Genomic DNA, 16,175 nt, shown 5'->3' with positions numbered 1-16,175 from the left:
TTCTCTGTTCCATGGGCCTGCTTTCTCCTGTAGCCGTGCCTCCTCCACATCTGCCCACTCCACAGTTCTAACGCCCCTGTATTCCCTGTCTACAAATTATCAACATTCAAAGCCTGAAAGTTGGACAAACACACCCATTCTTCTTCTAGGTTACCATTACACAAGCATGTTAGGACAAGGAAAACATTCCTGCCAGGATCCCCCAAACCACTGGACCATTCAGTCAGCAATTGAAGCTGACACTGTGTAAGTTATGTCCCATTAAGGGGGCTGAAAGGCCCAGTTGTCTCTTTTTCACTCATCTAAATGCACCTACTCCCAGAAGCAGTCATCAGCCACATCCTTAGAGGAATTGCCATCTCAGCACCCACATACAGACTCCAAGGAGAAAAGTAAGACTGCAGCTCCAGGACACATTCCAGAAAGTCAAACTTTTGAGAAGGCTGAAAAATTTAGTAATGGTAAAGAATCTGGGCTTTAGAGCACAACAGATCTAGATGATAATCTCAACTCCATCTCTTTTAGCTTTAGAGCCTTGAGTTTTCACCTCTCTGAACCTCATGCTCCTTCCTCATGTGTGGAACAGGGTTAATATTAGTACAGTCTCTTAGGGAAGTGGTGAGGACTAAACAAATGTTTGCAAAGCACTTAAGATGGAATTTGGCACAATAAACAGTCTATAATTGTTAGCTACTATCATTATTAACAGCAGCAGCAGCATCACTCGTGTTATCACAGCAAAAAGAAAAGACTGTGTTTCCTGAACCTTACAGCTAGGGTCTTAGCAGGGGAGCTGTGAGGTAACTTTCCAGAGATCTGGCAGAAATGGAGCTAGTGTTCACGAGATAGAAGTGTCCATTAAAGCCCATCTAGTGCAAGGCATCTTCTCCTAAGAGTGAAGGAGTCTTGATTAGGGCCAGGAGCAGTCACTGGCTGGTGCTACAATCTGCTTTAAATCAAATTCACCCGGCTCACTGTCTGATAACAGCCTGATTAAGGAAAATGGGCACCATAAATTTGATTCAATATTTGAGAAGAGAAAAGGAGGTGGTCATGTATCATCTGGGAAAAGTCTTTCATGACAGCAGGAACTCGCTTGCACTCAACAGTTGTGAAAAAGTAAAGGCATTTTGTGGGAGTGGGAGTAACGCCAGAGTAGGCAAGGTAGGGAAGAGCTGTGGCCAATTACAGACTCCATGCTCTCCACAGTCTGGGGACTGCCTTACAGTGATGAACCTGATTCCAAAGGTTCTCGTACTTCCATTTCCTCTGGCCTCCTGGGCAGTTCCACATGCATCTCAGACTCAACAGACCCCAAGTCAAACTCAGAGCGGCTCATCTCTCAACCTGTTCTTCCCAGGCTCCATTATCTTCGCTAAGAGAATTGGTGTCCACCTGCCTGGCAGTATCCCCAACTTTTCCACTCACTGAGGTCTCACTGACTTTACCTCCCTGTCATCTCTTAACTCTGTGCTGCCCTCTCTATTCCCATCGTCACTGCTGCCTTGTCCAGGACTTGTTTATTTTTACCTGGGCTATGGAACAGCTTCCTACACAGCCACTGTCTTCTAGCCTTGTCTATGCAATCCATCCTGAACTTTATAGCCACAGGGATCTTTCCAAAATGCAACTTGACATGTAATTGCTCTACTTAAAAATGTCCCATGACTTAATACTATTCACACAATAAAATCCGAGTTTTTCTGATTAGCATTTGAGCACCTTCATGACTCGTCTTTCCTGTACCTTTCTCTCCTGTCATTTCTCCCCTAATTTCTCTGCTCTCAGATATATCCTCTCTATACCCTAATCCACAGGATTGCTTTTTGTTATCTGCACAAACCAACCACCCAGAACCTCTAACTTCTAGGACTCTGTGTTATTCCCTGCCTGCCTCTTATTCTCTATATCTACCTAGAAAAATGCCACTTCAAGATGCAGCTCAAATGTCTTTTCCTCTTTGGCAACCATTCCCTGATTATGCAAGTAGAGGTACTCACTCCTTAGTCTATGCTTTCACAGTCCCTCATATGCCCCTCAATCTCCACTAATATCACCCTGACCTGTAGATTCTATCTGCTTCTATTTGCCCCCCAATCCCCTAAACCAAGAATATGGGCTCTCATCTCAGAAACCATGTCTGTATTATCTGTTATCCCAACACCCCTCCTCCAGGCACACACAACAGGTGCTCAATAAATGGGCATGTTGAACTAACATGTTGAAGTTTAACTTGTATTTTTCCATTGAAGGATTCCACAGTGAAGTGAGAGTCCTAACAACGAATCTACTTCTTATCCTCAGAACCCACTTGCAAGCTCAGCTGCAACATGTATTCCAGAGTTAACACTGTTCAATACAACTTTCTGTGACGATGGAAATATATATATACATCTGCAACTGTCCAATACAGTAGCCACTAGCCACATGTGGCTCCTGAGCACTTGAACTGTGGCTACTGTAAATGAGGAACTGAATTTTCCATTTTAATAACTTAAATAGCCACCTGAGGCTAGCAGCTACTATACTTGATAGTGCAGCTCTAGATTCTCCTTGGTAAGGACCCTTCCTAGAAAATAAAACTAGTTCAGCTGCTAGTTCAGCTAGTTCAGCTGAACTAGCACTCAGCTAGTTCAGCTGCTACTGGTCCCTGCCTTGCTCTCGGGGCTCAAGGGATTGGAAACAGTGGGATGGGGTGTCTTTCATGAAGCTTAAAGCCACGCAGAACCCTGCATGGCCAGTGATCCTTGCCCACCTGCAGAGGGCATGGGGAAACTCACTATTCTATAGAGAGGGGAGCCCACAGGCTGACTTTGTAGGCAGCCTCAGGCTGCACTGGTGGATTCCAGGCAAATAGGGAGGCCGGGCTCACTAGGCCAGCTCTGCAAACCCTGACAATATTAGAGCAGGCTGACTGCTATACAAACACTCAGTCAGCCCAGAGATACAGAGCAGGAGACAGGAATTTGATGGAAACAATGAATTAGAGGCTCAAGACAAGGGGTTAGGTTATCTGCAAAATCAGATGGCTCTGTTTAAGGACAAAATGTCATCTGGGTTAAAAACTCTGTCATTTATAGATTACCATCAAGCCTGTAAGCATCATTAATAAGGAAATATTAGAAAACCAGGGGGAGAAAGTACCCAGACTCCTCCCTCCCTCAGCTGTGCAAAGGGCCCTTGAAGGTGTTAGAGCTTCGCTCCCAGCCTAAGTCTCAACTTATCTTTACGCCATGGTGATTAAGTGGCAGAGGGAGATGCACCTCAGTCCTGTGTAGAGAAGTTTGGGGGCTGGTACTCTACCTTCTCCAGCTTTCTTCGATGGAGGAACCTTTTCTTCCCTCTCTCTTGGTGCTCTGGAATCCCATGACTTCCATTATTTTAAACTGTCTAATAAAGGTGAACTATTGAAAGGGCTTTTAAATGCGATTTAAACTTTATGTTTCACATGGATAAATCAGTAAGTCAGAAAAATTGTATCAGGAGATCATTCTTCCTGATTTTGGGGTATTACCATGTGCTCCAGGTCTCCAAAGTGAGTGAGGAAAAGACCTGCTCTAGGCAGGGAGGTTAGAAGGATCCTAGCTGGCTGCGATGAAACTTTATGCCAGAAAACATCGAGGAGGAGAGTTTAGTATTTCAGTCCCATTCTCCTATCTCACTGCATCTGAGATACTGTGAAAGAGCCTAGACTTTCAGTTGGGCAGGCATAGGTTCAAATCCAGGCTCTGGGTTCAAATCCAAAACCCTCAAGGGTAGGCCCCTCTGAACTTCAGTTTTCTCATCTATAAAATGGGCATAACAACACCTACAGTGCTGGAGACTGTGACAAAGAAAGATAATAATGTAAAATACCAAGCCCAGTGCTTGGCACACAGTAGGTACCACAATAACTCCTGAGTCTTTTTCTTGGATTGTAAACTACAGCTCAGAGCCCCTCACCTTGTAGGAAATGTTCTTTCCAGATACATTATCTTATCTCAGTAATCTAGATGTGACCAAAATAACAGCTTAGCACTTGCTAAGCTTTGCTGCACATTATCATTTATCCCTCACAACTACCTTGTTGGGGAGATACTGTCATTACCCCACTTTATAAATTCAGAACCTGAGGATCAGAGACTTGACCAAAGTTACAAAGCTAGTCAGCAGCAGAGTGAAGATTCAAGTCCAGCCACGTGTGGCTTTAATGCCCATCCTTTGGAGTGTCAGGCAGCCCTGCCTTGCAGAGATGACAATGGTTTGGTTGCCTGAGACTTTCTCCCCAGCCAGCAGCTCTCACCTATGTAGTTCTTCATCAGAGGGTGAGTACTTGGCGGTGACATCAGCCAGCTCCCCGAAGATCTGCTTGCTGTAAACAGTGAGGGAGGACAGCAGGATTAATTCCTGCCACGTAGAGCTCAGGAGGCACGTGTAATCCTTGATTGAGAGCTCGCAGAAGAAAGGCAGTTTCTTGATCCAGGCAATCTGCCTAAAAAGCAGCTCGTCAGCCAGGCGGCAAAGCAGGGCAAATAGCTCTGCTTGAGTCACAGCATATCTGGGGGGGTAGGAACAGGAGAAATTTACTTCTAGTGGCCAGAATGGTGAGGATGGGGGCAAAGGGAGAGAGTACTCCTAAGGGCACAAAGGGTCTCTGGCAGTGGGCTCCTTGCCCTTGACCAAGCATCTCCAGCTCCATTCAATTCAGTTTAATGATAAAGGGACAGGACTGGGGCCAGCAGTAAGCTCAGGGCTGGAGGAGCAGATTTGATAAGAAAAGGTTGCAAAGGGGAAAGGAGGCTTAGAAATTTGTGCAATTATCAGGGAGTATGACTTTTAATGCTCCATGTGTTAGAAGAAAATTCCGTCACTTTTGCACCAGTTTTGGAAATGAGGGCTCCATTAGGGTGAATCTGGTGCCTACTCAATACAGGGATTGGCACAAAAATGAGCCTCGGGGCGAGATGGCTGAAAGAGAAGAGAACAGGTTCAGAAGCTTTTCTTGCTCTCATTGCACCCCCTGGTGGTGCAAGTTCAGGAAAGTAAGCTACTGCGGGATGGAAGGAGCAGGGCATTTCTCATCTCTGGGCTGGAGGGGATAGGGTCCCAGTTTTCTTTCTCTCAAGGCCCCTGTCATGACTCTTCCCCACACCCCCACAACAGATTTATAAAGGTTTTGGTGGTGGCCTTCTTGTGACAGACATCTGAATTTCCTCTTCTGAAATTGGAAACTAGCTTAAGAAATCTCAGGACACCTTTTGGAGCAGAGGGGGCAGTCAATAACTGTTTGAGTCAATAACACTCAAACAGCCTATGCTCCAGGCTAAATGAATAATGAGTAGAGCAATGGGTGGGCTGAATTATTATCTACTCAGGCAGAGCTGACAGGATTGAAAGAGTATTCCTTCCACCCACTCAGGCCTGCACACAGAGCACACGGCCCTAGGCTACTGATGAGTATGTTGACTACGGATACAGACAGGCCACAACCAGTTAGTGCCTTGAGTGCCCTGTTAAGAAGACTAAACTTAATGTATGATTATTCCCAGAATTACACCTCATCTCTGGCACAGAAGCACTCAGACCCATTCCAGAGACTGGCGTACCTCGGCCCAACTAGAAACAAAAGTCCTTTAATCCCAACTCCATAGCGATTGATAAATAGCCCCCACTCTATGAGAAAAGATGCTCAAGAGAAAAATGAGGGAGCACTAACTTCAACGATAAGCAAAGATTTGTCCTCTGATGCTCGAGTCATTGCTTATTATCCCCCAACTCATTCCAAAGCCTGAGGTACAGCAGCCAGGGATGAAGATGGGTGTGGGGTAGGGACCACTTTGAAGCTACAGGGCTAAATAGACCAAGGCTCACTCACCCATCTTCAATCAACATGGGCGTGCCCAATGGCTCCAGGTCCTCGGCTGACACCAGCTGATGAATCAGACTATATGACTGGGGATCCAGGCTGCGAGCTTGTGGGGGCAGAAGTGGAGAGTGGGCAGAATAGCTAAAAAGGTGCGGTATATATTGATAGTGTGGAGGCACAGACATCCCCATGTATTGATCCCTGAATGCCATGAATCCATTTAGTTCCACAGACCTACTGGAGAGAAAAGTCTCATGTCAAGCAGAAACATCGCAGGTCTACTGCCTACTCAAAGGAAGTGAGCTAGGAGGTGGCTCAGGTGTTCTCTGGCCATGCACTCTGTCTTCATTAAGCTAAGGACATAATCAGTGGTTACACGCATGTCTCCCCTACTAGATGGGGTCTCTGTGCAAATGTGCATTATGTGTGGCTCACCTCTGGACACCCAGAACTTGGCAGAGCTGTACTGAAAAACACTGGTTAAATGACCTCTCTGTACAGGTGCCACATTTGGAGAGTTTCATAGAATATTCATAGACTATGATGACAAAGGTGAGTGTTTGTATTTTATACTGCTAGGACAACTAAGTCAGAAACAGGCTAAGTGCCTTGCCAGGCCACAAAACAAATCCAGCACCTAGCAAAGAACCTGGCATGTGGCAACAACTCCCTAAACATTCAAAGGAAGGAACAAACTAAGGAACAAACGAATGAATGAAAGTTATAATGAAATATCAAGAGAAAGGAATATTCTTATCTTCCCCACCTTTCTTGGAGAAATCTAACAGTCAACTAGTTTTACCTAGATGACCCCTCCTGTAACAGGGGCTGGCAAACTATGGTCCATGGCCTGTTTTGGTAAATGAAGTTTTATTAGAACACAGCCACACTCATTCATTTACATATTGTCTCTGGCTGCTTCCAGACTACAATGGCAGAACTGAGTAGTTGAGACCTAGACTGTGTGGATTGCAAACCCTAAAATATTTACTATCTGGCCTTTATAAAAAATGTTTCTCAACGCCTGTCCTAAAATAAAGATTTCTGGAGAAAGAAAATCTTCCTTGGTAGCTGATGGCTATATTTCACACCTAACAACTACCTTAAGATATCATTCTAGAACCAAGAGTCTTCAAACTGGTATTTCATGACACCAGCAAATCTAACTTGAAAAGTTTTCACCGTTTCCTAAAATTTATAACGTGAAAATCTTCACTCTTGCTGAGACAGAGAAATGATAACTTAATTCGATATTGTCAATGTGGTTTTTTTTTAAATGATAAAGTAAGTGAGAGAAAAGAGCTACAATTAAAATGTTATTCTGTTAGGTGAAGAATGTATGGGCACGGATAGTGGCTATAGCACTTTATCAATCTGCGGAAGAGACTGCTGACATTTTCAAGGTCTTTAGCTAAAAAATGGGCTGTAAAATGCTGCTTTGCATCATCGTCACCCCAACCCCAAAAGACTGAGGAAGCAAGAGTACAATGGCTGAGACGGACTGGCAGGAATACCCAGCCCAGCTCAGAGGTTGCTTGTGGGTCCATTCTTTGGGTGATCCCTAGATGATGTTGGGTTTGCCTTGAAGCTCACCTGGAGGACAGTGTGGAGCCTGGTGAGGGCTGGTTGCTCTCTGAAGCCCTGTTCCCAGGGGAACTGTGGTCGCTGTCACCATGGTTGCTCCAGTGAGTGGCCTCTTCCTCAAATTCCTGCCCAGACATAATCCTTTCGATCTCTTCCTCTGATATCTTTGACAAGGAATTGATATATGTTAGACTGGGTGTTCCTTCTTTAGGACTGAGAACTTATTTAAATGTCATGGGGCTTCTTAGAACTCTCTAGAGAGAAAGACAAATTCCCTCCCCTCCACCCACATACTCCAGGTCTCTCTCTCACTAATCTTAGGACAGCTTGGTTGCCTGCCTGCCAGCACTATGGCTCACCATGGCATTCCTTTCGTCCATTCACCCTCCTCCCAGCCACAAAGCCTCTAGGTTCCTCAACACTCCTCTTTGTCCTTAGTCTATTCTTTCCTGTCGCTGAAACACCACTCTTCAATAACAAACTCCTACTTGCCATTTAAGACCCAATTCAAATGTCACCTTCTTTTTGAATCCTTCTATTACTAAGCGCAGACAGAATTTTAGGTCCTTCTTCTATCCACTCATAATTCTGTGTATTCTGAGAGAGGCAGAATACCATAACGGTTAAGAGTTTGAATTTTACACTCAAATCACCTTTGTTCTAATCCAGGTTCTGCCACTTTCTAGTTGTACAATCTTGGGCAAGTCATACAACTATTTAAACCTAAGTTCCTTCACCTGTATAGTGGAGAGAATAATAGTATCTATCACATAGGACTGTTTTGAGGATTAAATTAATATATTATCACATGTTTAGAAAAGGGCCTAGCACGTAACAACTATTATGGAAGGCTGACAATGATATCCTGATTATTATTGTTATTTTTATAGCACTTATGGTAATGTATCATAAAAATATCCTCTGTAAGACCTTAGGCTATGACAGGATCTAGAAAAAAGCAGTACTCAAATAAATGCATGTTGGATAAATGAATAAATGTCCACTTACTAAGTACTGACTATATACCTTTGCATGAGATTTCTTAGTAAGAAAGACATTTCTAAGTCTACTGAATAAAAGAAGAAACTGTAGCTCAGACAAGCAAATTGACTTGCCCATGTCTGAGCAGGAGTTTGAGGAAGAGGCCAAAGTAGCCAAGTATTCAGTCCAGTGCTCTAGCTACTATGCCATATAGGGAGTGGACACACACTTCTTCTCTTAAGTGTTTAATCCAGAGTTGAGGCCAAGCTGGCTAAAGTCAGCACACAGAATGAGAGTGAGTGCTGAGGAAAAAGAGCCAGATGAATTTTTGTTTCTTGTTCTTGTTCTTGTTCTTGTTTCCTCCCAGGAAAGCCTGGGAGGACATTTTCTCCCAAGTCTGTCTGACACAAACCTACATACTTCTTTGCCTGTGAGGGAACCTTGAGCTGCTCCAATCATAGATATAAATAGGCATTTAGAACTGGAAGTTAGCCAACACAGAGGACTTTGAGGGAAAACGAGAAATGTTTAACTGGTATTCAAGTTGAGTGATTGGTTTTAAATAGTTTGGGTTGCATATTGAATTAGAGGGTTTGTCTTTTTTTATTCAGTCACATGTAGCAAAAAACCCAAATCTTTTCTCTTAGAGGTCCTTATAACACTGAAATCATTGTTTTCATGGAAGTACTTGAGCTTGGTAAAAAGGGCCAGTTATGGTAAAATCAAGCTTATTCCAGCTGGAAGTCAAAGTTGGACTGTACTTGTCTCTCCCTGAGGGTCTCATGGGACACTAAGCAATCATTAATGTATTGAACAGGGGATGGAACTTGTTGGGAGTGCTTGAATCTGGGTGTAAATCTCATCTGTCATTTCCTAGCTGGGTACTTCCTGTTGGGCAAGTCACTCAAGTTCTCTGAGCCTTAGCTCCCTCATTGGTAAAATGGAGATAATACCACTTCCCTCATAGCTCATTATTCCCTCCACTGGGTGCTGGAGCAAAGAAGCATACAGGTTTGAGTCAGATAGACTTGGGAGGTTAATCTAAGATAAAGTTATTAAGTGAAGGTGCACAATAGGTGCTCAATAAATGGAAATTCTATCACTTTTTTTTTTTTTTTAAGATGTTGGGGTAGGAGTTTATTTATTTATTTATTTTTGCTGTGTTGGGTCTTCATTTATGTGCAAGGGCTTTCTCTAGTTGTGGCAAGTGGGGGCCACTCTTCATCGCGGTGCACAGGCCTCTCACTATCGCAGCCTCTCTTGTTGCGGAGCACAGGCTCCAGACGCGCAGGCTCAGCAGTCGTGGCTCACGGGCCTAGTCGCTCTGCGGCATGTGGGATCCTCCCAGACCAGGGCTCGAACCCGCGTCCCCTGCATTAGCAGGCAGACTCTCAACCACTGTGCCACCAGGGAAGCCCACTTCTTATTTTTAATTAAACACGGTTAAGAACTTGGAGATAACAGCTCTTTCTTCCTAACACACCACCTGAAAACAGTAAAAGACTAAAAGGAAAATTATATGCCCAGTATCAAAACCCCAAAAGCAATGACAGATGAAATAGGTTTTTCTGAGCATCAGCCTCCTCAATTCTGGAGAGAACACAGAGTCTGGAGATGTAAATGACTGAGGATCCCTTGTCATGGTGAGAGAGCCACAGAGGGTACTCAAAAAACATTAGGTAATAGTGAGGAAGGTTTTTCATTGAGGAAATGCTTAAGAATTCTCCCCAATGGATAAACTTTCTATTGTATCTAAGTATAAAAAGAAGAAATACAAATAAGGCCATATATGAAAAGCCCATAGCTAACATCATACTCAGTGGTGAAAAACGGAAAGCTTTTCCTCTAAGATCAGGATCAAGACAAGGATGCCCACTCTTACCACATCTATTCAAGATAGCACTAGAAGTCCTCGCCAGAGCAACAGGCAAGAAAAAGAAACAAAAGGCATCTAAATCAAAAAGGAAGAAGTAAAACTATCTCTGTTCACAGAAGACATATGATCTTATATGTAGATAACTTAAAGATGTCACCAAAAAACTATTAGAACTAATATAAGAATTCAGCAAAGCTGCAGGATACAAAGTCTACATAGAAAATCAGTTGCATTTTTATATACTAATAATGAATTATCTGAAGAGAAAATTAAGAAAACAATCTCATTTATAATAGTATCAAAAAGAATAAAATAGGGGCTTCCCTGGTGGCGCAGTGGTTGAGGGTCCGCCTGCTGATGCAGGGGACATGGGTTCGTGCCCCGGTCCGGGAAGATCCCACATGCCGCGGAGCAGCTAGGCCCGTGAGCCATGGCCGCTGAGCCTGTGCGTCTGGAGCCTGTGCTCCGCAACGGGAGAGGCCACAGCAGTGAGAGGCCCGCGTACCACCAAAAAAAAAAAAAAAAAAAAAGAATAAAATACTTAGGAAAAAACTAAGGAGGTGAAAGGATTGTACACTGCTGAAAGAAATTAAAGACATAAATAAATGGAAAGACAACCTGTGTTCATAGATTAAAAGACTTAATATTGTTAAAAAGTCCATACTATCCAAAGTGTTCTACAGATTCAATGTAATCCCTATCAAAATTCCAATGGCATTTTTTTGCTGAAAAAAACAATCCTAAAATTCATATGAAACCACAAAGAACCCCAAATAGCCAAAACAATCCTGAGAAAAAACAACAAAACTAGAGGCCTTGCACTTCCTGATTTCAAAACATATTACAAAGCTAAAGTAATCAAAACAGTAACGTACTGGCACAAGGACAGACATACAGAGCCCCCAAATAAACCCAGACTTATGGTCAAAAGATCTTTGACAAAGATGCCAAGACTACACAATGGGAAAAGGAGAGTATCTTCAACAAGTGGTGTTGGGGGCTTCCCTGGTGGCGCAGTGGTTGAGAGTCTGCCTGCCGATGCAGGGGACACAGGTTCGTGCCCCGGTCTGGGAAGATTCCACATGCCACGGAGCGGCTGGGTCCGTAAGCCATGGCCTCTGAGCCTGCGCGTCCGGAGCCTGTGCTCCGCAATGGGAGAGGCCACAACAGTGAGAGGCCCGCGTACGGCAGAAAAATACAAAAAAAAAACAAGTGGTGTTGGGAAAATTGGATATCCATATGCAAAAGAATAAAATTAGAGTTTTACCTTATGTCATATGCAAAAAGCAACTCAGTGTATTAAAGACTTAAACATAAGACCCAAAACACTACAACTCCTAAAAGAAAACACAGAGAAAAAACTTCTTGACATTGGCCTTGGCAATAATTTTTCTTTTTTTTTTTTTTTTTAAACATCTTTATTGGAGCATAATTGCTTTACAATGGTATGTTAGTTTCAGCTTCACAACAAAATGAATCAGTTATATATATACATATGTTCCCATATCTCTTCCCGCTTGCGTCACCCTCCCTCCCACCCTCCCTATCCCACTCCTCCAGGCGGTCACACAGCATCGAGCTGATCTCCCTGTGCTATGCGGCTGCTTCCCACTAGCTATCTACCTTACGTTTGGTAGTGTATACATGTCCATGCCTCTTTATTGCTTTGTCACCGTTTACCCTTCCCCCTCCCCATAGCCTCAAGTCCATTCTCTAGTAAGTCTGTGTCTTTATTCCTGTTTCACCCCTAGGTTTTTCATGACATTTTTTTTTTCTTAAATTCCATATATATGTGTTAGCATACGGGTCTCTTGTAGACAGCAAATATATGGGTCTTGTTTTTGTATCCATTCAGCCAATCTGTGTCTTTTGGTGGGAGCATTTAGTCCATTTACATTTAAGGTAATTATCGATATGTGTGTTCCCATTCCCATTTTCTTAATTGTTTTGGGTTTGTTATTGTAGGTCTTTTCCTTCTTTTGTGTTTCTTGCCTAGAGAAGTTCCTTTAGCAGTTGTTGTAGAGCTGGTTTGGTGGTGCTGAACTCTCTCAGCTTTTGCTTGTCTCTAAAGGTTTTAATTTCTCCATCAAATCTGAATGAGATCCTTGCTGGGTAGAGTAATCTTGGTTGCAGGTTTTTCTCCTTCAACACTTTCAATATGTCCTGCCACTCCCTTCTGGCTTGCAGAGTTTCTGCTGAAAGATCAGCTGTTAACCTTATGGGGATTCCCTTGTGTGTTATTTGTTGTTTTTCCCTTGCTGCTTTTAATATGTTTTCTTTGTATTTAATTTTTGACAGTTTGATTAATATGTGTCTTGGCGTATTTCTCCTTGGATTTATCCTGTATGGGACTCTCTGTGCTTCCTGGACTTGATTAACTATTTCCTTTCCCATATTAGGGAAGTTTTCAACTATAATCTCTTCAAATATTTTCTCAGTCCCTTTCTTTTTCTCTTCTTCTTCTGGAACCCCTATAATTCGAATGTTGGTACGTTTAATGTTGTCCCAGAGGTCTCTGAGACTGTCCTCAGTTCTTTTCATTCTTTTTTCTTTATTCTGCTCTGCAGTAGTTATTTCCACTATTTTATCTTCCAGGTCACTTATCCGTTCTTCTGCCTCAGTTATTCTGCTATTGATCCCATCTAGAGTACTTTTAATTTCATTTATTGTGTTGTTCATCGTTGCTTGTTTCATCTTTAGTTCTTCTAGGTCCTTGTTAACTGATTCTTGCATTTTGTCCATTCTATTGTCCATTCTAGCTCCAAGATTTCGGATCAACCTTACTATCATTATTTTGAATTCTTTTTCAGGTAGACTGCCTATTTCCTCTTCATTTGTTAGGTCTGATGGGTTTTTATCTTGCTCCTTCATCTGTGGTGTGTTTTTCTGTCTTCTCATTTTGCTTATCTTACTGTGTTTGGGGTCTCCTTTTTTGCAGGCTGAAGGTTCGTAGTTCCTGTTGTTTTTTGTGTCTGTCCCCAGTGGCTAAGGTTGGTTCAGTGGGTTGTGTAGGCTTCCTGGTGGAGGGTACTAGTGCCTGTGTTCTGGTGGATGAGGCTAGATCTTGTCTTTCTGGTGGGCAGGTCCACGTCTGGTGGTGTGTTTTGGGGTGTCTGTAGACTTATTATGATTTTGGGCAGCCTCTCTGCTAATGGGTGGGGTTGTGTTCCTGTCTTGCTAGTTGTTTGGCATAGGATGTCCAGCACTGTAGCTTGCTGGTCGTTGAGTGAAGCTGGGTGCTGGCGTTGAGATGGAGATCTCTCGGAAATTTTTGCTGTTTGATATTATGTGCAGCTGGGAGGTCTCTTGTGGATCAGTGTCCTGAAGTTGGCTCTCCCACCTCAGAGGCACAGCACTGACTCCTGGCTGCAGCCCCAAGAGCCTTTCATCCACAGGGCTCCTTAATTTGGGATGATTGGTTGTCTATTCAGGTATTCCACAGATGCAGGGTATATCAAGTTGATTGTGGAGCTTTAATCCGCTGCTTCTGAGGCTGCTGGGAGAGATTTCCCTTTCTCTTCTTTGTTCTCACAGTTCCCAGGGGCTCAGCTTTGGATTTAGCCCCGCCTGTGCGTGTAGGTCGCCGGAGGGCGTCTGTTCTTTGCTCAGACAGGACGGGGTTAAAGGAGCCGCTGATTCGGAGGCTCTGGGTCACTCAGGCCCGGGGGTAGGGAGGGGCACGGAGTGTGGGACGGGCCTGCGGCGGCAGAGGCCGGCGAGAAGTTGCAGCCTGAGGCGCGCCTGTGCGTTCTCCCGGGGGAGTTGTCCCTGGCTCCCGGGACCCTGGCAGTGGCGGGCTGCACAGGCTCCCCGGAAGGGCGTGTGGCTAGTGACCTGTGTTCGCACACAGGCCTCCCGGTGGCGGCAGCAGCGGCCCTAGCGTCTCATGTCTGTCTCTGGGCTCCGCACTTTTAGCCGCGGCTCGCGCCCGTCCCTGGAGCTCTCTCAAGCAGCGTTCTTAATCCCCTCTCCTCGTGCACCAGGAAACAAAGAGGGACGTAAAAGTCTCTTGCCTCTTCGGCAGTTCCAGACTTCTCCCCGGACTCTCTCCCGGCCAGCCGCGGTGCACTAACGCCCTGCAGGCTGTGTTCACGCCGCCAACCTCAGTCCTCTCCCGGCGCTCCGACAAAAGCCGGAGCCTCAGCTCCCAGTCCCGCCCGCCCCGGCGGGCGAGCAGACAAGCCTCTCGGCTGGCGAGTTCCGGTCGGCCCGATCCTCTGCGCTGGAATCTGTCCGCTTTGTCCTCCGCCCCCCTGTTGCTGTGCTCTCCTCCGCGGCTCCCAAGCTCCCCCACTCCGCCTCCCGAAGCCTCCACCCGCGAAGGGGCTTCCTAGTGTGTGGACACTTTTCCTCCTTCACAGCTCTCTCCCGCTGGTGCAGGACCCGTCCCTATCCTTTTGTCTCTGTTTAGTTTTTTCTTTTGCCCTACCCAGGTACGTGGGGGGTTTCTTGCCTTTTGGGAGGTCTGAGGTCTTCTGCCAGCGTTCAGTAGATGCTCTCAATTTTTCTTTTTTTAATTGAAGCATAGTTGAGTTACAATATTGTGTTAGTTTCAGGTGTATAGCATAGTGATTCAGTATTTTTACAGATTCTATTCCATTACAGGTTATTACAAGACAATGGGTATAATTCCCTGTGCTATACAGTATTATCCTGTTGCTTATCTATTTTATATATAGTAGTTTGTATCTGTTAATCCCATACCCCTAATTTGTCAATGACTTCTTGAATATGACATCAAAGCAAAAATAGAAATACAGGATTACATCAAACTAAAAGACTTCTGGCAAAGCAAAGGAAACAATCGACAAAGCGAACAGGAGACTTCCAGAAAATTTTTGCAAACTATGTATCTGATAAAGGGTTAATATTCAAAATATATAAGGAATTCCTACAACTCAATAGCCAATTAACTAATTAATCAGCCTGATTAAAAAAAGCAAATACTAGGGACTTCCCTGGTGGCACAGTGGTTAAGAATCTGCCTGCCAATGCAGGGGACACAAGTTCGAGTCCTGGTCCAGGAAGATCCCACATGCCGCAGAGCAACTAAGCCCATGTGCCACAACTACTGAGACTGCACTCTAGAGTCTGTGAGCCACAACTACTGAGCCCACGTGCCACAACTACTGAAGTCTGCCCGCCTAGAGCCCGTGCTCTGCTACAAGAGAAGCTACCGCAATGAGGAGCCTGCGCACCACAACGAAGAGTAGGCCCCACTTGCCGCAACTAGAGAAAGCCCACGTGCAGCAACAAAAACCCAACACAGCCAAAAATAAATAAATAAATATTTTTTAAAAAGTAGCAAATACTTGAATAGACATTTCTCCAAAGAAGACATACAAATACCCAACAGGCATATGAAAAGATGCTCAACGTCACTAATCATCAGGGAAATGGAAATCAAAGCCATAATGAGAAATCACCTCATGCCTATTAGGATAGCCAGTATCAAACAAGCAAGCAAGGAAGCAAGCAGACAAACAAACAAAAAGCTCGAGAAAATAAGAAGTGCTGGAGAGGATGGGGAAAACTGGAACCCTGTGCACTTGGGTGAGAATATATAAATAAAATGGTGTGGCGACTATGGAAAACAGTATGGAGGTTTCTCAAAAACTTAAAAACAGAATTATCATATGACACAGTAATCCCACTCGGTATTTATCCAAAAGAGTTGAAATCAGGATCTTGAAGAGATATCTGCACTCTCATGTTCCCAGCAGCCAAGGCCATGTTCACTTTAGCCAAGAGGTAGAAACAACCTAAAATGTCCATCGATGGATGAATAGATAAACAAAATGTGCTATATTCTATTTACAAAAGCCAGGAAATGGAAGCAACCTAAATGTCCATCAACACAGGAATGGATAAAGAAGGTGTGGTACATAC

At 44.2% G+C, this 16,175-nt stretch overlaps 1 protein-coding gene across 2 annotated transcripts in view; it reads right to left on the bottom strand.

Annotated features, from left to right (window-relative positions):
• The window catches only part of NR6A1 (nuclear receptor subfamily 6 group A member 1), a 209,713-nt gene that overhangs the window by 15,003 nt on the left and 178,535 nt on the right, over positions 1 to 16,175 (bottom strand). The window contains exons 5-7 of one of the 2 annotated variants that reach the window (XM_067743347.1): positions 7,439 to 7,593; positions 5,855 to 6,082; positions 4,283 to 4,537 (exon numbers count right to left, since the gene is read on the bottom strand). In XM_067743347.1, coding sequence (XP_067599448.1) covers positions 4,283 to 4,537; positions 5,855 to 6,082; positions 7,439 to 7,593 — 638 coding nt within the window. The remainder of the gene's footprint in view (positions 1 to 4,282; positions 4,538 to 5,854; positions 6,083 to 7,438; positions 7,594 to 16,175) is intronic. The other variant, XM_067743348.1, reaches the window with a different exon arrangement.

The sequence above is a fragment of the Pseudorca crassidens genome, chromosome 7, assembly GCF_039906515.1.
Source record: "Pseudorca crassidens isolate mPseCra1 chromosome 7, mPseCra1.hap1, whole genome shotgun sequence".
Lineage (NCBI taxonomy): Eukaryota > Metazoa > Chordata > Mammalia > Artiodactyla > Delphinidae > Pseudorca > Pseudorca crassidens.
This window is presented reverse-complemented; position numbering and strand designations above follow the sequence as displayed.